The sequence below is a fragment of the Phlebotomus argentipes genome, unplaced genomic scaffold, assembly GCF_947086385.1.
Source record: "Phlebotomus argentipes unplaced genomic scaffold, Phlebotomus argentipes genome assembly contig_8, whole genome shotgun sequence".
NCBI lineage: Eukaryota > Metazoa > Arthropoda > Insecta > Diptera > Psychodidae > Phlebotomus > Phlebotomus argentipes.
This window is the reverse complement of record NW_026776151.1, coordinates 510443-535070: the sequence shown is the minus strand read 5'-3', so window position 1 is coordinate 535070 and position 24628 is coordinate 510443. Positions and strand designations below refer to the sequence as shown.

Sequence of the window (24628 nt, the reverse complement as noted above, 5' to 3'; positions counted from 1 at the left end):
CACCGCCCGTCCGCCCTATAAAAGCCACCCCACTTTGGGAACACACATGGAATTCAAAAGATACCACGAGAGGAGCTGAGAAAAATGTACGTTTCACGTCACTTTAGGGAGTCAATCAAGTGCAGCAAAATACTACACGAAAGCTCAGTGAATATTTTATTGAATTTTATTGCCACTCACGCTGACACTTATGTTGACAATTATCGATAGATGAAATCTTTATGTTGTCTGCCAATTCTCTTCACCCTCTTGCTGGGTGCGTACAGGGATTAGATATAGAGTACTTAGTGCGCTTTCTTACCTCATTCTCGCAGAGTCAATTGGCTAAAAAGGGATACACCATGGATAATATATCAGCAAGAACTTTAAGCTTTCCATGCAGAGTTGAACTTTCTTTCGTTCCACCATTCTGTGAAATTTTATCTCCATACTTGTATGCTTTTTTCCTCAATAACTCTTAAAGAGCTCCGCAACGCGCGGAGACTCGGTCAAGGGAGTTTCTGGTAGTTGCCGAGGAACTTTCCCTCCCCGTCGCCTCGCACTATTTCGTGGCAAGTTGGCGGGTTGGGAGCGAGAGAGAGAGAGAGCGCAGAAGATAAGACGAGACTAGACAGTTCAATCAACTAAAGTGCTTACCCGTGGGGCGTCGCGACGTAGAAATTATTGTGAGAAACTTAGACGCTTCCAACACAAATGTAGAATTATTCGAGAGCTTCTTCAGCCCCACAACCACCCTTCGTCCCCCTGCCCATCCTCCCTTGGGCTCTGTTTTGCTGCGGCGCTGGTGCTTTTTTCCCGCCAGCTCTGAGGGAGTTTTCAGAAGTTTGCAGTTTAATTGCACGCAGCCCTCAATTGCGCGCACCTCAGCCATGGCCAAAATGTGACCCTTCTGCGGGGAGGGGGTGTGGGTGGAAAATTGTGTAATATATTGCGCCCATGGGGTCATCTGTCCCTCATCAAATTGGTGTGCGGTGAGGCGACGACCGACAAAACTCCATGGGATATCATGCTGGGATAGAAACGGCTTAAGAGTTAAGGATTATGTGCTCAAACACACACGTCCAGATCCAGCAAAACATCCTCTCTCGCTCTCCAGTGTTTTCCCATCAGACTCCCAACCGAGTGAAGCCACATCGAGGGTTAAACTTAATGAGAAGTGGGCTTTGGGGAGCCGCCAAAAGCTGTCGCAATATTTGCGAGTGTTTGCATATCCCAATATAAACACCAACTTTTGCCCAAACACTTTCCCAGCTCTCCTGCTTTTTTTTCCTCCCCCTCCCCACTCAGGATTTGCAGTCCAGGAACTCTTGCCCAGAGCGAATGACACTCAAAGGGCTATCTCACTGTGAAATGGATATAATATAAACAATATCCCTCAGCGTCATGAGAAAACAATTGAATCAATTGCAAAGATTGCAAAGCGGAAAGTGCAGAAGATTGTAGAACATCTCTTGAACAGTGATAAAAGATCACTGGGGAGAGAGACGCGATGTAAATGGTGTTGTTCCACAGCGGGAAGTTGCACAGAAGATTGTGCCATTACAGTGCAAGAGAGCTGCGAGATCTTCAGGAAAGCCTTTATCTCTATTGCGCCATTGAATCTTCAATCACTGACTTTTTCATGCTCAGAGGCGCTTTTTTTCTCTCTCTCTCTCTCTCCGCCGCGAGACATTGCATGAGAATTGAATTTGTTACCATGACAAAGAACACATTAACACTTTAATGATTAATTAAATTTCATTCTGACGTGTTCTCGTGGTCTGACAGAGCGCACAAGAGTTGGTGAAAAATGTCTTGAATCTCCGCAATAAGCTTTTCTTTGACGGTGAAAAATTTCAATGTCGTTTGTAGAAGCAATAAAGTTTAAGTAGTGCGTTTCCTGTCACATCAAACTTAGCCAATCTGCATATTAACACCCAAACGATGACCATAAAATTCAACCCCAAAGGGTTGGAAAAACCATTCGGACACCCCCTTTTGGTCATGCCAAACTCTTCTATGGCATTTTGTAGAAACTCTTCGCAATAGCAGCACCATTAAGATGACCATTGGAGAGCTGTTAAGAAAATGTAAATTTCCGGGATTGCCACTGGGAATATCTCCGGAGTTGATGGAGAAAATATCACCATCAAGCTCGGTAAATGACACTCTTCGTGCGATATTGGTGGTGAGATAAGTTGAGGAATAATCGTGTTTAGAAATGCTTGACTGGAAATGAAAATGATCCCATTTACCACTGCCATAATCGTGGCTGGAACAAATTCGTCGACATATTTAAGAGAGGTCATTCGGAGTGCAATTTATTTGGCATTTTGCACACAGAGAGATTCTTATCACTATAGTCGAAACGGAGACAGAGACATTTCTTCAACTTGCAATCTTGTCGTCATCTGGACGACTATTGGCTCTTCATGGATCTTTTCATCCTTTGTAAAGTGCCTCAACTCCCCCACCCTTTGCCGTCTCTCCTATTCAAACTCCCTCTTTGCGGATTTGCAAAGCCATTCTGCGCCCAGTGAATTGAAGAATGTTAATGATGAGAGTGCAACTCAGCGGAGGGTAAAAGTCACTCTCGTGGCGTGTGAGGCTCTCTTACAATTTGAAGAAAATATCCTCCAAATGCGCGCGGACGGCGAGGAAAATAGCTCAACAATCGATTTGTTGGTAAGTTGATGAACACGAGCAGAGAGAGAGTCTCTCAGTGGTGCGTCTAAGAGCCGAAGTGCATTGCAATCGGTCTGAAATCTTTTCATTGTTTCGCCAAGACATTGATGGATTGCGGTTTGAGAGCAACGAATACCATTCACTGCGAACTATAAAATAAAATCCCTTCCCCTCCTGCCCATCCGCCCAAGCCATCCGGGATTCAGAGATGTCTCCTCGTGCAGTTTGAAAGAGTAAATTCGACCCTCCCATGGGAAATCCTGGGTTTGGATGCGAAATCCCGTGCTCTTCCTCGTGGAATTCTTCGCTGGTAATGCTCCCGAAAATTGCTGTGTCTGTACAACTTGCTCAAGTCCAGCCCAAGAGCCGTGCAAGGAGAGGAGTCTTGAGACGTCAATCGTGAGTAATTCATCAAGCGAGATGATGGTATATTCGAAATAATGGGTCTTGTGTGTGTGGTTTCTGCGCCAGCGACGATATTAGCGAATAGCCCAGACAGTTAAATGACGCTGAGGTTAAACTCGTTTGCCGCCCACCCACTAAATTGAGATGGACTCTTGAGAAAATCTTGACATTCACTTCCTGGCCAGTGTGTGGGGATTTTTTTTCAGCTTCTCCATCGACGTTTTTCCCCATTCATTTTGCCGCCCCAAAATATCGCTGAATCAGGCGGATTTTTCGGGTCTCCAGCGGCACAATGTCCGATCCAGAAGATAAATTCAATGTTCGACATGTGATTTACGTTTGAAGCTCACATTCGCGTTATTAAAGGATTATCCCCCCGTGGTGTCTCCCAAACTGGGGTTTGGAGTACATTTGCGCCGAGGAAAAGGAAGAGAGACACTCTGTGCGGTGGTGCTTTGAGGAAAATTTAGATTTATGACCTCAATTACATTTGACCAACTCTCCCGAATGCTGTGAATTTAATGGATATGGCATTACGATAATGCGCTCAGGACCATCCCTTCAGTCACGGACTGAGAGAGACCCTCTTCGCCGGGGGATGATGGACTCGTGTCTCTATGAAATCATCGTGGACTCACCGTTAAATGTTGAAACAGCCACGCTCGGAGGATATTTGTCGCTACTTTGGGGAAAATCCCCCGCTTCTTTTGGTTCTTTTTGCCATTGGCATCATCATCTTCTTCTCCCGTTCCTTCACCACTACCTATACTAGCATTGCTTGCGTCACCTGAAACAACAGAGAAAATCGGTTAGGCACTAAATCAACACCGCACGAAGATTATTTGGCTAATTTATATTGGAAGTCGCAGCATTTGAATGTTTTCAAAGCACAGAAAAACACAGGAATTCATGAGGGAGAAATTTGTCAATTTTCCGACAATATCCCAAAAATTCCAACCCTCTGGCGTTGAGTCTCAGGAGATCAATTCCTAAACTGATCACGCGGGGCATCATTTTGACGCGCGCATTTTCACCCTTTTCGCCGCCATATTCGCAATGCTATTAAAATCCATTCACAGCACACGAATCTGGGCAGAAGTGCACTCACTATCTTGCCATGGCCAGGAAAATTCCAGCAGGACTTCTTGCTGAATTTCCGGACACAGCCGAGGGTGGGCGATTAAGATTAAAATTAAAATTTAAATTAAACGCAATGCCTGCGTAATCGCTTAACTGTATTATTTCGACACCCTCGGCTATTGTTAATGGATCTTAATGCCGGGCATGGGTGGTTGTTTGCTGAGTGTGAGCCCAGGGTGAAATTTTTGGTGGAAATCGGCCGAGAATCGCCATCAGGGGTTGCCTTTTTGCGCCAGAGGAAAATGGATAGGGCAGCCGCTGGGGTTTGAGACAGACATTGAGCTTCATTTATAAATATATGGGGTGGTTAATGACTCACAAACATTTACACAGACTCACAGCCCTCCCAGTGCACCGAGGGTTGAATTGCTGATGCTTATATTAAATCCTACACTGTTAACTGCCGAGCGATGCTGCGAGATTGTCGGCTGGAGGAGTTTTCTCCTTGGGCAAAAGTGCTGATTCTGCGGGAAGTTTGCAGTGTCTCCGGCAGGCATTTTCCGAGGAGGGGGAGGAGGCATTAAATGCTGAATATATGTGTAATAAATAAAGCAAAGTAGTAATCCATCAAGGCAGAGGCACCAAACAGCATTTTACTTAATAAAACTGTAAACAGTTTTGAGATTCTCGTCTCCGGCAGGCTCGCAAACAGGGACACTGGTGGCAGGAGGCGCATGAATAAATAATCCTGGGCGAATACCAATGAGGACATGCAAATGGGTGATAGTGAAAATATTCTTCGGCGGGGGTTGGAAGTCAAGGCGTATTTGTGCTTAATTTGAATTTCAGCGCAAATATAGCAAATGCTATCAAATGAATTCAGGACAGATTACGAATATATCCACAATATTTTCCACCGGAAAAAAAATTGCTACATGTTTCATTGATGTTTCTCATGTGGGACGCCACCTGGTTGTTGACTTACTGAACTTCTTTCGTATGAAATTTTTATCACGTCTCGGTGGGAATTTCTTTTTCAATTTGAAAAATTACATATTTACACCCCACTGTGTATTTATACACGGCAACCCAGAGCTGAATTCCATTAATACAAATGCTCAACTGTGTGATTTGTTTATTTAGGAGCTTCCACCAGACGTTTTAGGTGGAAATATCTCCTCGCCATTGGATATTCCACGCGGCGGCGGGCGTGCGGCCGGCGAGGGGAGGTGGTGGATGTCGATTTTGTGGGCATATTTGGCGTGTGGTCCCCTCGGAAAATTGCACACTTCCCAGGGAGGTTTTCTCGGGGAGAGAAAACACGAGTCTCACATCATTTCACATTCACGTCCGATCGCTCAGATACACAATTACAGTGCGAGACAGTGGAGCAGAAGTGAACAACGAATTTCCACTATCACTTTGGCAATCAAATCGCGCTGTGAGCGCCATTGCGGGGCGGCGGAGCAATTGGGAGGGTGGCCGATGATGATGTCAAATGACGAGAGATGCTCCTGGGCTGCAGAAGTGAGGCGGATGTTGGAACATAATCCCCGTAATCGTATCTGTAAATATTTCAACTGATGGCAATTGTAGATACAGGATAACAAAAATCCCGGAGCTGTCTAATGATTAATGACTGCACGGATATGGCGCTCAGTGTGAGTCAGATTCCTCGTGTTTTCCTCCGCACAAATTCCTCTGGGTTCTTAATGAAATCAGCGCGAGCGAGAAAGAGAATCCGGGAGGCAAAAAAAGACACCCAGAGAGAGACAGAGAAGATCTGCAGAAGGGTTTTCTCCTCCCGAAAAAAAGAAAAAATCTATTTCTGTCGCGCACGCAAATGCCCACATTTCATCCTCTCACACCCCAACACAATATTTCACAAATCTCCACCAACCACTATATCTTAATAATTCTTTTGATCTCCTTTTTATGTGATTTTTATTTTCCTGAGAAAATCCAAACTCGAGACGACAAGAAAATTCGACACACAGAGAGAAGTGCGTAGAAGAAAAAAAGGATGATGGGCCAAAGTTCTCAGAAGTGTGTGTGTGAGAGAAGGCAGAAGCTGCTGATGACACAAAAAAACATAATGTAAAGGAAGCTCATGAACAACCAATAAATCACATCTGCCAATATTATTTCGGTAAATATCATCCAAAACTCTGCTAAAGAGACATAAAAATCCACAATAGAAACAACACGGAATAGTGCTAAATTCACTAAACGTGACGATAACAATTTTACGATTGTCCACTAAAGTGCAGCAACAAGGTGAGGCTGAAATACACTACGTGACAATAGATCTCTCCTTAAGTATATCTGCATAGCTTTAGACGATTGTCTCCTCTTTGCTCATGAGTGATTGCCTAAAAACCCCATGGAAATTTCCCGGACTGAGATCGGCGACAGTTTCTCTTGCACTTTCTTGGAATGCTCGTGATCCCCAGTGAGAGAGGCAAAAAAAAACAGTCCATCCTGTGCTGCATTTCATCGGCTTGGGGAGCTTTTAACTCTCCACCGAAGCACTGTGGCTGAAGCGGCGTATGCAGAAAGGTTACGCTTATGGGACTTTCAACGCGGGTGCCACGTGATATATTGCTTTAATGGGCAACGCTTAATTGCTGGACATTATTCTTTTTCGCTGAAAACGGTTTTAAGCTCACTGCGAAATGCGAAACCAGATAAAATTGGTCGAACGTGTACGGGAATTTGCATTTCAAGTATATACACGCTCTCGGTTGGGGATGCGCCTCTCGTGCAAAGGGGGTGGCAATAAAAGTATTCTATCTCACTCACACCGCATCCCCCCCTCCACGGGGGGCCGCCTGTCCCTCCCGGATTGCCGATGGGTCTGAGAGGAGACGCTCGATTTGACTGAGATGTTACGATCGCGTCGATTTCGCGTGACACTTGGCAATAAATCACGAGGATTAACTTCGTCCACATACACAATTCACCCGTCGACTTTCGCCGCCCCCTCAGGGGGCTTTTTTCGACCTCTCCCCCCCAACAGGAGCACCTTTGCCGGCAAAACAACCGAAAAAGTCTGCAGTTGTTTGGCCCGCGACGTGCAAACAACCCTAATCCCTCTCTCCGTCCCTGGAAACTCATCCATGTGCGCCATCGAAAGTGGTAGTCACGGAAGGTCTGATTGCGGGGGTGTGGAAAAAAGGGGGAGAATTTGCAGCTGAAAATTTTGCCTGGACAGTTCCTGTTCGGGCTGTCGAATTTACTGTCAAGAATGTATATCAATTTGCCTACAACAACCCCACACTTCCGCAGACGCGCGCGCGTTTCATTCACAGATAGAAATAAAAAAAAACAACCCTTAAAGTGCCCAAAGAAGTTTGTGCGAATCGATTTTGCATGAGTTATCGATACTTCTGCCTCACCTTCGACAACTTCCTTTTGCAATTTCCCCGAGATACTGGCGAAGGAATTGATTGATTGACGGATATGACAGATGTCTGAGCAAAAGTTGTGCGTGAATATTTTGGCACACCAGGAAAAAACCCTCAACTTGTTGTAGGTGGAATTCTTGACTGTGTTATTTTTGTCACGGCAAATGCTAAAAGTGTTCTTTTCTGATTATTTTAAGGGGAACCTCAATGACCTATTTTTATCATCGGAATTCGCTCTAAATACACCGTGTGGAAATTTATCGTGTGTTTTGATGGAATTTTATGGGTATTTTTCTGTCACGGAAAAAATATTTTACTCGCGGTGAGACAAAATTTGACTGTCTTTTTCAGGCCACCCCGAAAAAAAATCCACACGTTAAGTACATAGAGAGAAATTTCTTAGCGGTTTTTTTGCGCTCGTCTCGAAGAAATTAGCATGACATGAATTGTATTTACAAGAATGTTCTTGTGCTGATTCACCCAGCAATTAGCCCAGAGAAGTGCAACTCAAGTGTAATTCATTCATGGTCAGAGCCAATATTTTATGTTAATTCCCCATCGCGAGACGCTCATGAGCGTCGAAGAGCCAATCTTTTGCGATTGTTCCCACAGTGCAAGTGAAGAAATTAGCCTGAAGCTGGACAAATAGTGGCTCAAAAGTGCAGAGAATTGATGGTGAGATGAAAACTCATTGAGAAACATTTAATTTGAATAGACCAATATTTGTTCTCTGGATGTGGTTTTGTATTGACTTGCGGCTGAAGTTTCTCAACGACTCTCGGCATTTTTTGCTGACATCGCGCGCTCTCGAGGGCTAAGAATATTTTAACTTAACTAAATTGATTGTTTTCTCAAAGGAAACTACACTGTCAATGAATTCCGAACACCCACAAATTCCCTGAACTTGTATTTCCATCATAAATCGATACATTTAGCGTGTGTGTCTTGGGGGAACATCTTAGTGAACTATCCATGTTGATTGAATGATTGCTTCACTTCTTCAAAAGCCCAGAGTGTTCTTTTGAACTACGATCCCATTTCTTCCGTCACAACTCTTGGCGGGCCTTTCTCGAGCCTCCAAAGCACTCGCGAGAGGCGTTCTGGGTGTCTTCTTCCGTGGCAGAAAGACAAGTTATAACACCAAACAGGAAACACTTGGGGAAATTTCAATAAATCAATCGAAAATTGCAGAAAAATTGTGTTCGATCCGTGGAAAACACGCGCCGCCACCCACACTTTTTTCCCACCCACCCAAACTTTCACTCTGGCACAACTTGCGCGCCACCCCTCGCCAACCCGGGGGTGTGGGCGGCTATATTGGGAAAAACAAAATGTACCCGAAACGCCACACATGAACATGAATAAATTTTCCAGCGCTGCGCGAAGAACCATGCCATTTCGCCATGTGACGGGGATGATTTTGATATGAAGAGGGGGAGAGACACATCGCATGCCAGACAACTCAGAATGGCGCTTCTGTTTGCTTGATAGGAAATTGAAGGATGAAAAGTGTGAGTTCTGGAGTACATTCCCTTCCATACAGTCTGAGCTCAGTGGGGGCGAGTCGCGACTCCACCCCAAAAAGTCTCGGGAATCGACTTCCAGCGGGTTCCTGGGCAATTGTGTTTTTGGCAGCGGAAAACAGGAATTAAACAATGTATAAAACATGAAAATGTTGCCGGGAAGTTCTCGTGCCTGAATCGATTTCCCAGAGAAATTTTCCACCCTCAACCGCCCACCGAATATCCCACCTTGAAGAAATTTGTCTCCAATGCATTCATGGCTGAGGTGATGAATTTATTTTATGTATAGAATTCATTCAGAGTCACTGCAGATGTGTAAATTTTGATGGATTTTAATTTATAGAAAACACTTTTTACTGAGCATTTCACAATATTTATGCTTCCAATAAAATTTTGACAAAAGTCAGAAATAATTTTTAAGGCTTTTCTTAATAATTTTGCTCTACATTTCCCAGAGCGGGGGGAAAAATGAGATTATGAGTATTTATAATCTAAATTCTAGAGTCAGACATTATTATTTGGCTTTCAATTTGAATTTTGACATTTTTATACATTCGCACTTAATGACTGTTTCCGCGGGAAAGTTCCTGTGCACATTTCTACACTTCCAGCGAATTTTCCTATAAACACACTCCTCCGATGGTCTTTATTTAATTAACTCCAATTGCTGAAGTCCATTAATCGTGGGGCATTTCATGGGTGTTTTGCTCTCTTGCGCCGCTCTTCGTCCTCCTTTGCGCCCGAGGAGCCCCCGATGATGGCTCTGCGGACACCGCATGTCGCAGCCGGAGTTTTGTGTGCTGAATCCCGCCACAGGACAATTAATCACACACTGTGTGGGGTAAGGTGGCCACCCCGGGATCGTCTCGGCGAGACTTCTTGGACACTCGCTGGGCGCGAAGGACATGCGTGTAATTGCGAATCGCATTCGCGGAAAAGAGTGTGTGTGCGCGAGAGAGTGATTTGTCTTCCACGTGGGTGGGCAGAGGAGTTGGCTGTGTCCGCCGATCCCGCAATTGAAATGGCAATTTGGGTGCATAAATCAAATGTCTCATCATATTTCTCCTCTCGTGTGTCTCCTTATGCGATGCGCGAAATATTCCAAATGCCTCAACATCATGCATTCTTCTCCCTGTCGATTTAATTTATTTTTAAATTGTCTCTCCACTCTTCCTTCAGCAGCCACACACATTCCTCGAGACACAATAATCACCTGTCCGCGTCAATCATGACGGCAATCAACCCACTGAAAATTAAACATTGCCACTTGGAATACGCACTTTTTGGCGTCCGAACGCCTTCTCGCGCCATTCTGGCTATTTTGCCCATGCCATGAAAAACAACGTGGGAATTTTTTCACAAAAATAATCCCCACACAAACGGCGCGACATCTCCTTTTGCCAAAACCTAATCCTAACCCAAAAACTAATCATTTCGCTTGAGATATTCTCAAGTCTGCGAGAGACTTGAATTTTCCTCTCCTTCGGGATAATAAAGAATCCTTTATCCAGAAGGCTCTTCTGCCTTCATCCAATTCTCCTTCCCCATCCAATGGATGCTGTATAAAATCCCCCCAGTGAGAGGAAAAATCGCAATTTTCCTCATCTGTCTCGCTTACTTTTCCCTCCATCCACCCAGCCAAGAGCGGACAAAAGTCATATATCACCGTGCGCTTAAAGAGCTCACAAAAGTTTTCCACGACGTTTTCTCTGTTAATGAACCTAATGAACGGATTTCTTTCCTTTTTCCGCCCATTTCGCCAAATTAATTTATATTAAATACGCGAATGGCGGACTACAAATCCCAACTTCACCTGCGAGAAGTCGCCGAGTGTGAGACAGAGAGAAAATGCTGCGAAGGAATGGTGGAAAAAAAATTAAAGACGTGAGAGACTTTCATCGATTTCCCACTGTGATTAAAAGTTCAATATAAATTTGCAATTAAGTGCTCTCATCGGGTATCGATTTGCTATTAAAGGATTATCTCATTAGTGTCTCTCTCTCTCTCTCTGGCCAGTCTCCTTGGCAGTGGCCCAAAAGCGGAGCCTCTCAGTCTTATCTCCTCGGCGGAATCCTCTTGGGATTTCTGGCCTCGTCATCTCATCTCACGATAAAATCTCCATTGTCTCCACTTTTTTCTCCCTCTCTCTCGCTCTCGCTCTGCATTCAGTTGGAAATCTCGAGATGACAGCGAGATGCAAAAATACTCTCAGGGATGAAAATAAATGGTATTCGAGATTTGCCGAGTTGGCTAATTAAAATTTATAGACCACCATATCCAGCTGAAGAAATGTTGGTCTGTCATCGGGCATTAGGAGAAATTTCGCGCGCCCGCCAAGAAAGATGAGCCATTTAGTCTCCACAATGAGGGGGTTCGTCACCACTCCATATTCGCATAAATTTGTCAGCAAATTAATAGTCTTGCCTTCGCCCTGGGACGCTATTTTAATTGGGATTGCACTTGCATCTGCCAAAGTTAACCCCTTCTTTATCTCTCTCGCTCTCTGGCAATATGACGGAATATTGCGCGCTGTTCCTGGAACGCATTGCGAGGAATTCCTAAGATGCAGTTAGAGATCTCCATCAGAGATATTTGCGGAGGATCTGCGGTCATTCTTTCCGCATATCTCGCCACCCCCGTGCCGTAATTCCATTGCGAGCGGCATAATGATTGCGATATGACGTAGCATGTTATATAAATTCGCAATGATGACACTGAGCTCGCGCGAGATTGGCGACAAGCACGCGTGGAGGATGAGCCCATAGTCATGGGTCCACGACATTTTGGCGTGGAGGCACGCCATAAAGTGTGGAATTTATTCCGAATGCACTCTGCAAATACGGCGAAAAAGATATGTCTCTCTTCCCAGTGAGATGCTGAATTGTGGCGTGGAATTTCTCGCCGGTAATCTCGTAAGTTATTCCGTGTGAAGAAAAGAAATTTCTTCATACGATGAGGCGAAGGAAGAAGCAACAAAAAAACTGCCATCAAGGTTGGGCTGAAATGTTGCACCGCCAATTGACAGTGCATCCGCAATTTTTCGAAGCTGTGCGCGCGTGAATTATGAAATATGAGGCAGCAAACATAAATTCACGTATAAGTTTTTAGCATACGCGCGATTGCCAATTGACTCAGACACTGTGGCCACATAAATTCCCACCGTTAATACCTTCATAACTTTTGAAATTTCTTCTCTTCGCGCGCGCGCATCGGTTTTCATCCCGGCAAGCGGATATAAATTTGGCGATGAGGCGACATCCTCTCAAAGGCCTGACATTCCCCAATATCGCAAAAGGAGCACCACGGCCAGATGAAGTGCATCGCCATGGGGCAAAATAAGAGAATAATTTCAATTAATGATATTTACGATCATCCGATAGTCAAGTCGTGAAATTTCTGCAAAATTTATTCTCCCTCTTAATTCCAATTAATTTCACAGAGCCACAAGAGATTCCAACCTCCCAATGTGAGACGGAAACCTCTCCTTTTTGCCATCTTGTGTGCGTTGCATCTTTCCAGCAAAATGGTAACTCGAGACGAGATGCGAAATCTTGTGAGGATCAACCATCAAGAGATGCGCGAGAGATTTGCAAATCCGCGCAAGAGAGAAATTTATTTCTAGTCATTTTAGAATATGTATTTAATTTCTCAGTCCTCCAGGGAATTATGCGAGACGTCGTGTCCAATTAGAGTTCTAAATCAAATTAGAATTTCAATTGATATTTACATGGTGGAGTGGAAACAATACCAGGAAGGCCAGAATTGGCAGAGAGATAGATAAAGATCGATTTGTCCCCACGTCCAGGAGACATCAAGATGAGTTGGCAATTATTCCCCAGAGCAGTTGCAATCCACATTCATCCCCATCGCTATCTATAAAACACTATCTTTGGAACTGAAGCCAGCAACATCGTGGCGGATTGAGTGGTTGAAAAATTCAAAGAGACACACGTTCCCCTATTCCACTGCGAATTTGCAGTAATGTCGACGACAGGAGTTCAGTGACACTCATGCATTTTGCATCGTGAGATACACCTGAAAATCACCTGAGACAGCGCCTAAAAAATTCACACACGTCAATCGCGCCCCCACGCGCGCCACATTGCGGCCATGGATAGTGAAGGTCTCAGATGGTGAAGAGGCAATAAATCATATTGATAGTGGCGCTCGACACTTTCACTTTGGGGGGGGTGGCAAGTCCATTGTCACCTCTTCGAGTCTGCCGAAAATATACCTTCGACAGTAAATTCAGCTGAAGTGTCTTTACCATAAATCTCACCATCGCGTGGTGTGTGTCTTTGTGTGTGGTCTTGTCGGGATGAATTGAAAGTGTTATTTTTAGAGACGGCAATTTATTGAACTGGGATGAGAAATGGATTCTAATCCGCCAATTTATTGGTCAAAATCTTTACTTTAATGCGATGCCCAGCGGAGGATTCTCTGAATTTTTCACATAAGCAACTGGGCCAAAGAGGTCATTGGCAAGAGCGACGGATTAAAGAGTTGCGTCAACGCCATGAGATTTGCGGGGCTTTTCGGCTAATTTTGGGGCATTTTTTTTTATTCTGTCGAGAAACACGACCTCATTCCGGCATTGAATCCGGACGAGGAGCATCGAGGGTGGGCTGTAAATCAGCTGAGGGGTGGGTGGAATGCGGAAAATGGTTTGTTTATCCGTCCCTTCAATTGCACGGCGCAGAGAGGTTGTTAATTGCCAATGAAGATATTGGAAAAGTGCTCTAACGGCGTGTTCCCAATGGCTCTTGAGGCCACAGCCAGAGTGATCTTGGAGCATCTGAGCCATATGGGGCGCGTCTGGGAGAGATACATCCTCTCGTGTCTCTCCCCTCGTCCTCGAGTGGATGCTGCAGCCGCACAAGAATACCCACTCGAGTGAGCTGAAGTGGTCTTGTCGATAAGATGAGGGTTCTTATTTTGGGAGGGCCCACAAGAGACTCTCACGCCGGGAACACACAATACCCACTCCACGGATGGCGATGCACCAGAAATCACTGCTTTTTCCGCCCGTCTCTCCATGGGTGACAATGAGAGGGATGATGCAATTAAATTGATTGATTTCCAACCACTCGGAATTAATATTCCATCTGGGATGTGAAGAGCTTTTCTGCTGCGCCAATCAAGGGGTGAATGCCAGTGAATGTTGTTAGGGAAAATTGCTTAATGGCCAAACACTGAGAAAAATGCAATATTATATAGATACTCTGCGTAGAAATACTTGCCACAATTTCATATACAATAAAATAGTACAAGAACTCGTAAAATGCGTCGATGGATTTTTATATGAGCAAAAAACTCGTAAATTCCACCCGAGTCGCGGTGGATTTTTGCATATAAAGTCCCAATCGAATGGTCGTTGAGCGCGGAAATTGTATCAAAGAGGAAAGGGTGAAGATGAGGAGGCAACAATGTGGATGGCGAGAGAGAACAAGAAATTATTGGCAAAAGCGCGGGAGAAGTCAATATATTGGGAGGCGAAGTTGTCCAACTTGTTGCATCGTTGCCAATTGAAATGGTGCGATTTCTTGCATCCGCGCCAGCTCAGCATTGGCATTTGTAATACACTTTGCGCACCGAGATATGGTAAATGGCCAGTAATACCTGTCCACGATGCCCACGCAGAACATAAAGTACTTTACACATTATTTGAGGAGGGCTCTTCTCGCCCTGCGACCAGCAATTTTTGCCTTCTCAATTCAATTTGATTCTCCTTCATTTTGTGCGATCTTCCTCATCTTCGCCATTGTTGGCCTTTCCTTCGCCCAAGTCATCGTCTTCTCGCGCTGCTCTTTTTCTCCGCCACCAGCCAAACAACGCGCGCAAGAGGAATCCAGGGAGCGTCTCTAATGAGGCCGCAGTCGTGGCTGTGTTATGAGTGCAGAAAACAGTGACAATTTGCAGACCAGCGAGACACCCACTTGTGACGATCCGGAATGCGCACATTTTGATGTCCCAGGGCAGATAGGAGTGACGTGAAATTTGTTATTCTGTCCCCTTCAGTGACATCTCCAGCCATCATCTTGAGTGCTGCACTTTTCCCGCCCAAAATTGCCCCCTGTGCACTTCTCATGGCTCTTCGCGCTCATTTACCATCTTGAGTGCGTCTCAGGAGAGGCGACGATGCACCCAGAGAAAAGAGGTGCTGAGAAAATGAATTGCCAGGCAATTCATCACAGTTTTCGGTGAACTTAATAAAGTGCTTTACATTATATTGTTCTATAATGTCGCTGCGTCAAATCCATTTGATGCCTAGGCTTTGACAAACTTCTCTCTCTCTCTCTCTGGGTGTAATGAGAAATTCCACCTTTTTGGATTATTTTCACATGCCGAGAGACCGGACAATATTTGTTGTCACATTTTCTCCGCTCAACTTCTTTTCCGCGCCCCAAACAAGATGTGTGTGTGCGCGCGCGGAGATTCCGAGGCTGAGATATTGTTTGAACAAGGCAAGAAAACCATTGAGGAGGAAGTGAGATGGAAGGGAAGACCAAGAAAAGACAAGAAGTGCCTGATAAAGCTGACATTAAATAAATCACGCGCCGGAGAAAAGCTGATGTCTGTATTACATCTGTGAGTCTTGAGAAATTTGTTTTATTGAGTGGGAACACTCGCCATGTAAATAGTCAGACATCAAGTGTTGTACAGTTGCAATCGCTCTGACTCTGAGATTGTGGAAAATGCCACCAATGAGGCGAAAATCTATACACCGAAAGTGTCCTGTTTTTTTGACAATTGATCCAGAGAGAGAGAGAAAAATGCAGTGAACATAAATATGCAATAAATCCTCTCGACCAATTGATTCTCCTTTAATTACAAATGGGCCGTAAATTTCCACGAGCACTTGAGCTGCTGAAAAGTGAAACAGCCATTCAAATCATTCTCTCTCCATTCAAATATAAATAATCTAAAACTGCTAATAAATTTTACAGCGCCACTTGAGGAATCTCCATATTCAACAATTTAAACCATCGCCCAAATGGGTTGGGGGCGAGATTTTCCATTTGAATTTATGTACACACCATTCAGGCAAATTAATCCACTTCAAATTTGTTTAAATTTAGAACATATTTTATATGCTTTGGCGCTTAATTGCTCGCCTAAGCTGAGCACGCACATATTCAATGAAGTTGTAAGCATTTATTTGGTGCCCATTTCACTTGTTGTGCCACTCTTTTTTTCCACAATTACAACTCCATATCAATTATATGTTCTGCTGCTCAAGCAGTTTTTCTCTCACACCCGAAAATATTGAGCAATACGCGAGCATTTTGGGTTGCCCAGAAGGAGTAGAAAAAAAGCAACAATTAACAAATGTTCTTTATCAAAACGCATGTGGTTCACCAACGATAAAGGCCAAGCGGGCAATTTGGAAAAGTCGGAGTGAGAGACTCGCGTGTTTGTCTTCCTAAATCATGCTCCAAATTGGATTAATGTCGAGGACTTTTGCTCTCTGGAGTGAATTCCAATTTCGGGACCCCACGAAAGCCCATTGAATTCCATTAGGAACGTCACGAAGATTTTGATAAACACATGAAGGAAAAAAAAATATGATCTAAAGCAACATCGTGGCCCAGAGGAGAATGTGATTCCGATGAATTTGTAATTTTGGTCACACAAGAAATTCGGGCCACTGATCTTTCTCACTCTTCACAGCAACATCTGAAGATTCCGCTCTTCGATAGAGCTGTGATAGCATTTATTATATGAAGTGCAAATGTCTCAATTCCCAGCAGGAAATAAATTTTTCACTGTCCTTCCTCTCTTGCTTGATAAAATATAAATGCTAATAAGCATTTTGTCAACTCATAAATCTCCTTTCCGGCCGCACAATTCAAATTAAAATACCCAAAAAATCACTGAGCAGCGCTGGCAGACATTAGAAAGGTGGAATTTGCATCTCTAGAGAGATAAAAAGAGTGAACAGTTTTTGAAGAAAAGAAATGAATGTGCTTTTTTGCAGTGTATTTCTACCAGTTGATTAATTGGATTGTAAATATTTCATCAATTTTCCTCGGCAAACTGACCGCCTTCCTGTCAAAACTGCCAATTGATACGTGAGAAAAATGTAATGAAACGCCCGAGAAGCCCACTCTGGCTTTTTGCATATAAATTGTGCTACATTAAATGCGTTAATAATAAAAAGTTATGAGACAATAATCGTGAAAATGAGGCAATAAGATACGCTAATTGACTATTTGGCCGAGAAATTGCTGTGACTCACAATTTTGCCACTTTCAATACTCAAACACGGACTTTTTTTTTTTTTGTTGAGGAAAAGTTCAAGTTATGTATGAAAAGGTGATTTTTTCGAACTTTTTTTGTATAAAATCGACTTTGGAAAGTAATATTTCAGATTTTCCACTAATTTTGCCATATTTTAGCTATTTTGTTTGTTTTTTGGTTTTGTTTGGGGTTTGGGGTTTTGGGGTTTTGGTTTTGGTTTTTTTGGTTTGTGGGTGTCTTCTTCATCAACATTGAGAAGACAAGTGAAAATAGTGTGACAAAGGTGGTCATTTTTGTCGTTAGGCATTTTTCACATTATTATATAGAATTCTCCCGCATCAATTCTCGGTAATCGAGGGAAAATATCAAATATTCTCCAGTGTCGTGATCGAACAAGACAGATAAGCGGCTTATAAGAATTTCAACGTTAATTTATACATATAAAATGATTATGTGGCCTGTGGAGAATGATGGTGAAAAGGGAGGGTGTGAGACGATGTTGACGGGGAAAAAATCTTTTGGATTAATCATTTTGTATTTATAGCTCATTCTCTCATGTATAAATCTCATGGAATTCCTCACATTTTCCTTTTTCTCCGCCATCATCGCGCAGTTTCTTTTTCTCTCTCTCTCTCTCTCTCAAAGGCCCACAAACTGCGCTCTCGGGCGATATGAGAAGGAGCCTTAAGACACTGTGCACGAGATGGTCGGAAAGTGGGACACGGGCTTTAGTTGATCTCTGATTGATATAGCAACTTGTGCTCTCGTCTCCAATCTCTCCATACGCGCTTGCCAATGGCAGCACTTGCAATCGAATCAAGATATCAAGAAGCGAGCGGAGTTGTGTGTCGAGACTGCTCTGCCATATCAGCAGAACTGCGGATGGGCAACAAGAAGTTGGTGATTATGGGAGCAAAAATCTACATAAATCACACGATCAGCACACCATCTGGAGAGGTATACAGAGTCGCAGGAGAGCGCAAGAGCACACGAGTGAAATTAAAGGCACAAATAAAAGTCAACGATATTAAATAAAATACACATTGCCAGAGCGACTTATATGCGATACGGACGTCTGATGCATTTTGAGCAGAAGGTATAGTGAATGCGCCTTCCACAACGGGTTAAATCAATGAACTTGTCAAGAAAGTGGATAAATTTGACTCCGCGCAACTCTCGCGAGATTACAAACAGATAAACAAAAAAACCAAAAGACGCACGAGAAAAAGGATGATAAAGAAACCACAAAACTCATAGAAGACACTCATGACAAAAGTAACAAATTAATTTCAGATTACACAAACTGTATAAGAAAGATTCGAGAAAAAAAAATCGAACTCACTAAAAAGTGGCATTTGCAAAAGAGTCTTACCATATGTAAAGGCCAAGTTATCTCGTCGTGAATTGTCTGCAAAAAATTGACGACTTTGTTAATTCAGCCACTTGAAAGATTCACGAGTGTTTTTTTTTCTTATTAATTTACTTTTTGCTAAATTGTTTCTTGTTTGTAACGAATTAAAAGTCAATTATTTTCTTGGCAAAATGGTCATTTATCCACTCTTGCGCGGTGTATTTTTGGGTGAAGAAAAGAAAAGTAATTGCCTGGATCAAGTTCATTGGATATCAATTTTTGGCTATAACATAAGCCGTTATAATTAATTTTTTTTCTTCATCTTCTTTAAATTCCAAGAGCGCAGCTTTAAGCTCTTTTTGGGCAGAAGTTTTGTAAAATCCGTCAATATTGAAGTGCGTTCTTTTGCTTTCCTCCTTTTCCCTCAGCGAAATCGATGAAATTGAGACCGATAGACGGGCATGTTGAGTTTCCTCTGCTGGTCTGGTGGTGTTTTTGGGCATGGAAAAGGGACCGATGTGCATGGAGAGTATTCATTTCGCACATGTCAAAAGCAGAAGTGACTGAAACTGACATCTCGCATTGAGGGTGGGATTCTCCGGAGGGGGTGACGCTAAGGCCGCCGCTCAACAGTGTCCCTCTCGACATTAATTTCCAGATCGTCTGAGCATCGTGAGGACTCTTTCTCTCTCCTGCGTCCTGGGCGTTTTGGGGGGTGGGTGGGTGGAAGGGCGCCGCCGCGCCGTCGGGAGATAACCCACTTTCCACATGCAAAGGCCCTCCGTTTGATTTATTAGGGGATGCGAGAGGCTCCTCGGGGCCAGAGAAAGAGATAATTTCAGCCGCTAAACACCCTCAATTTCGGATGGCTCTCAATTGAATGGATGATTGAATGGAAGTCTCAAAACAAATCCATTGGCAGCGTGACACAGAGTGTATGGCGAGAGTGTATAAAATGGCAATTTACAAATACCCAAAGACATTGTAAGCAGAGAGAGAGAGAGAGAGAGAGAGAGAGAGTATGGATGCAGATTGGCAATATATACACTCCATAAGTCACGATCGGAATGTTTTGGCAGTCAGGAACATATGTAAAAAGCGCCCGAAGCTCAATTCTCCTGCTCTCTTCCCTCACATGATTCTTCCAATGATTTTAAGCGCTATATAACAACACGTAATTGCGGCAGAGAGATTGGTAATTTATTCCATCGAGGACTGTTCGCAATGGAGGTGCAATTGAAAATTAACAATGTTGTAAGACATATTCATTTATGATGAGCCACAGAATGAAGTCCGGCGGTCCATCGATGGACCAAAGCGCGTTCTAGTCCATCTTCGGACCAAATTTGGACGCTGCGAAGAAATTCAATTTAATTATAGGCTGTCAGCACTGCTTGAATTCCGAAAGGGTACAAATGTTAATTGCATAGAAGTGAATCGAGATCATCATCATATCGGTATAGCATAATAATTTATGATTAAAGGTTACCCACTCAACGGTATGATGATGATTGCTGTGGAATTCAAAGAACATTCATCCACTATACTTGAGCTCTTTCTCTCTCTCTGAAAAATCAGATAATTCAGCTGCGATCCGAGAGTGCGGGTAAAAAATCCGTGCCCATGCTTGGCCGCGGCCAGTATTTATAGAGAGGAGTAAATGGGTGTTAGTGTTAATTTAATCAAAATCACATTGAAATAATTTACCAAGAGGCCATTTTCTGCCATGTACGTGATTATAAATTGGAGAAAAATTAAACTCATTTAGCTGAATTATTAGACATGGAAAATAGCTTAATGATGAAATATTTATTCGATGAGTACAAATTACAACACAGCCAATGGATTGTGATCTAGAACAAATGGCCATATTTTCTGCCTCTCTAGGCGCGCTGCAGAAAATACACACAACATGCGAAAAGCCATTTGATGAAATTTCACACACAACACAGGCGAAACAGTTGATCGCGGCTCAATAAAATTCTAGGCTGACGAGAGAGTGGCCCAAAAAAGACGATCGCGAAGCACCCCAAGGAGAAGAGACCTCGTTTGCGAATTCGTCGAAGTAGAAAATGCAGAATAATTGACAGGAAAATTGCCTTTAGTAAAGTGGATCAAGCCGATGTTGCAGCTCATTTGCATGTCTCGATCGTTCTTGATCTCAATTGAGAGACTCTATCAGGAGTCCTTGATCGCTGCAAATAGCACACAGCACTCCAGAGAGGCGAGCGTTGCACATAAGAACGCCCAGATCATATGTCCCGATATCCGTGAGATCTTCCACTTCTTTTTCTGCACCATCATCCCGCGCACATTGATCGCTGACGCGACCCGAGATCGAGATGAGCCGCGATATCGGCGGGAAGACACTCGATCACCGCGAGTCACTTCGCGACGGTTGCGCCGGGGTTGTTGGCTGTTTGTCACGAGAGTGATTGAGCGGAATTCGAGAAGAAATCCGCGCTCGTGGGGCCAAAGTGCAGGTCTCGAGAGGATTGCTGAAGTCACTTCTCAGGCAATTGGATTGGTATCTGGCCAATATGACTGCCAAGGCTAAGCCAGCGAGTGAGACATTGGAGCTGCAATGAAAGTGGTTGCAATCGTTGGCGCATATCTCAATTTTCTTCTCATGAATTTTTCATCTGGAGTGTGTTCGACCCTCCATCATCTCTCGGCGGCGAATGGTGTGCAGATAATTGGGTGAGATGCAGCGCGATATGATGCAAAAAGGCTACGTGGCGACTCACACCCGAAAAACTACACTATTGGGGATGATGCTGTGGAGCCGCGCGCCGAGAATGAAGAGCGCCTCGGCCAAGACGAGAGGATGACGAGAAGATATTCATTGGTTATTTTGGCCCGAGAAAGTCTGGCATTCGCACACACAGCTCGATGCTCCGACACTGTGGTGCTGCGCGATGGTGGAAGATGATGATGTGGAACCAGTTTGGCGGATTCGCGGGACTGGGAAGGTGGTGCTGGGTTGCCATGCCGACTGTACACCGAATGCCCCAAGTCAGAGACTCAACACAGGCGCGCCGCGGACACGGTGTCGGCGGCGCGCGAGGGTGTGCGCGCGCCTCCGAGTGTGGGGAGTTGAGCTTGCACGGTGGTGGTGAATTCAATGTTGCCATAGAGACTCCATCCCTCCACCCTCGGGCGCGCGAAAGCTCGCCCGGCCACCCGACACAACAAACAATTCCCTGCGCCACATACAGCCGTCTCACTCGAGAGCTTATGGTTTGTTTTCGTCGTTATTTCACCGCTTTTATGGTGAAACCAGCTGGAACCCCATCCACCTTCCACACAGGCGCCTCGCCGTCCAGAATGTGGAGCACTCAGCGCTGAAAAGCTCAGACTCACTGTCTCACTTTCCCACGTGGACTTTTGCCATGTGTCGCGACGGGGTGGAAAAGCTCATCCGCGCGCTGCACATGAGAAAGGAGCTTTCGATACACATATCGGGTTTTTGGCGTTTGGGGAGCAGAAGAAGACTAAAAAAAAGCCGAAAACCCTTCTCAGCCATCTTCGAGAGCTCTGGAATTAGTGTGTGCAAAACTTTCCCTAATTGTCTCAGTGGGGAAACTTTAATTTCTCACAACTCGGAGTTTTAGTCTTTAATATCCATAGTAATTGAGATTTATATTTCGAATCCATGGCCGAAAAGTTTCGGACATTGATACTGTTTCGACTTAATTTCCACTTCTAATTCCGCAGAACCCCTTGTAAAACCGTAAAAACTTTAAGGTATTTACTAGAAGAAAATTTATATCCATCGCACAAATGATAATTAGTCGCCTTATACTGTCTATTTGTATTCAATCAATACAAGGAGTGTAATAAATTTAGAAGTGGGCGGGTAATAAATATTGGCGGCTTTATTGAACATGACAAAAGAAATTAATTTTATCACGCTTTTTTTTCAACCACTCGCCAAAACCGTGTCAACTGATAGACTTTCTGATGCGATGATGGATTGCCAGAGAGGAAATTTTTGAAAAATGCACTGTGTTTTCGAGTGGGACGATAGAGAGAAAGAAAGAGACTTACCAGGACTACCTAGGAAGACTGACTGATAGAGAATCCCTCGCCCCCGCGAAGCGTCTGTACTTCGGGCGTCGGCAGGTGAGGTCCATTCTCTTCTACACCATCGACCTGCAAAAGGGGTAGAGAAAAAAGGGTGGCGTGAGTGCTGAAAATTGATTAAAATTTCATGCGAGAGAGAGAGAGAGAGAGTGTGTGTCCTTTAATTGCCGAGCAAACAGTGTATTTCCTCGTCATTCGCGGGCCACTTTGTCAGGAGGTCAGAGTATCTGTCAAATGTGACAAAAGTGTGATTAAATCAAATCCATAAATGTAGCGACAGAAGCCACAGTCGATACCATGGAAAAATATCGTGTTTTCGCGCGGTGTGAGAGTGACATAAATAAATGGTGTGCAAACAGATATCTATCAGTATCGAGTTAATTGAATTTAGACACCGATCGGTCATTTAGAATTAGGCGCTGATCGGGGGAACCTAATCGAATCAGATTAAATTTGTCAAAATTTTCAATGGAACACAACTCGATTTGCCCGATATTGCCTTCGAGCTAGCCGAACCAATTGTGTGTACCAGATAAGTGATATTTACGCTTCTTTTCCTCCCAGGGCAGAAGAATTTCCCGACAATGCCGAGAAATGCCTTCACACTGGCCTTTCAACACCAGCCAATTTGCATAGAAATGAGAAAGTCAAGGGGTGTCATCGCCCTTGCACTGACAATGCAATCGATGTGATTGATTGGATTTCAGTGAAAACTGAAGAAAAACCTGCCGAAAATTGCTCATCGCCAGAGAAACAACGTCTTTAAGGGCTGAAAAAACACCCACAAGAAAAAAAAATCCCATTACCAGACTAATTTCAATGATTCTCTGGGTGTTTCTCATTGCTGCTGAGGAGAAAATAAAACCACCCCTCGGCATTCCAATTGTCTGCCAAGGGTACAATTGAATGGTGGAAAAACTAATTTCGCCGGCAAAATTGTCATATACATATTAAATATGCCATTTGCCATAAAAATTCATAAAAAAGGCAATATTCTCAATTATACTGTGTTCTATTTGCTACATTGCGGCATCATCCCTTGGCTTTTTCACCCCCTGGCAGCATTTACGTGCGCAGTAGACAGCGTCTGAGGCTGCCTTCGGATGGAGAGAAGACGATGGTAATTCTTTCGCTAGGCACTGTGTTTTCTTGAGACAATGGGAGAACTGTGAGATATCAGAATTTATTGTTTTTTACCTTCGCCACTCACTGTTATTGCTCATTTTGGCTCCGGCATATTGCTTCGATGCTAATATGGGGCACAACAATGAGCCCATCATCCCCCAGTGCGAATGGGAATTTCAGCATTTCGGCGTTCAGAGCTTGTGTTTTCCGCCCCGGGGAAAATTGTGGTCTCTCAATGGTTCATCATCATAATTTTTATTAATTAGGATGTTTCCACATCCCCATAATATTCCTTCGAGAGAATAAAAAAGAGAGAATCAAGTGACTTTGGTGTGGAAAATAACGAAGGCAAGTATAGTTTTTGGTATATTTTCTTTCCCCTTCTTCTTTTTTTTTTGATGGCGGGGGTGAGAAAAATCGATGCAATTCCGAAGGGGGTGTTGAGCATTTTCGTCCCGTTCATTTATCATTTCGGCGCTCAACTAACCGATATTTTAACCGGATCTCCCACACCCTCGGCATCTGCGAGCCATGTGATCCGAGCTCATTTGTATGGTTTATGACTCGCAATACATCAACTCCATTACACTCTCATGGATGTTTATATGACGTAATTGTTGCTCAAACTGTCTTCGAGACGCCATCGCGCGCGGGGTGAAAAGTCCCAAAGAACGCGGTCGCGAAATTGCATCGCGCATCGACAGATTTGATAATTAGTGCAGAGTGTCACATTAATTCGCCATAAA

General features: G+C 43.9%; 1 protein-coding gene across 1 annotated transcript in view; it reads right to left on the bottom strand.

The window, feature by feature from the left end:
• The window catches only part of LOC132261208 (homeobox protein homothorax), a 195082-nt gene that overhangs the window by 56630 nt on the left and 113824 nt on the right, over positions 1-24628 (bottom strand). The window contains exons 8-10 of the mRNA XM_059759868.1: positions 24396-24404; positions 22722-22826; positions 3708-3856 (exon numbers count right to left, since the gene is read on the bottom strand). Coding sequence (XP_059615851.1) covers positions 3708-3856; positions 22722-22826; positions 24396-24404 — 263 coding nt within the window. The remainder of the gene's footprint in view (positions 1-3707; positions 3857-22721; positions 22827-24395; positions 24405-24628) is intronic.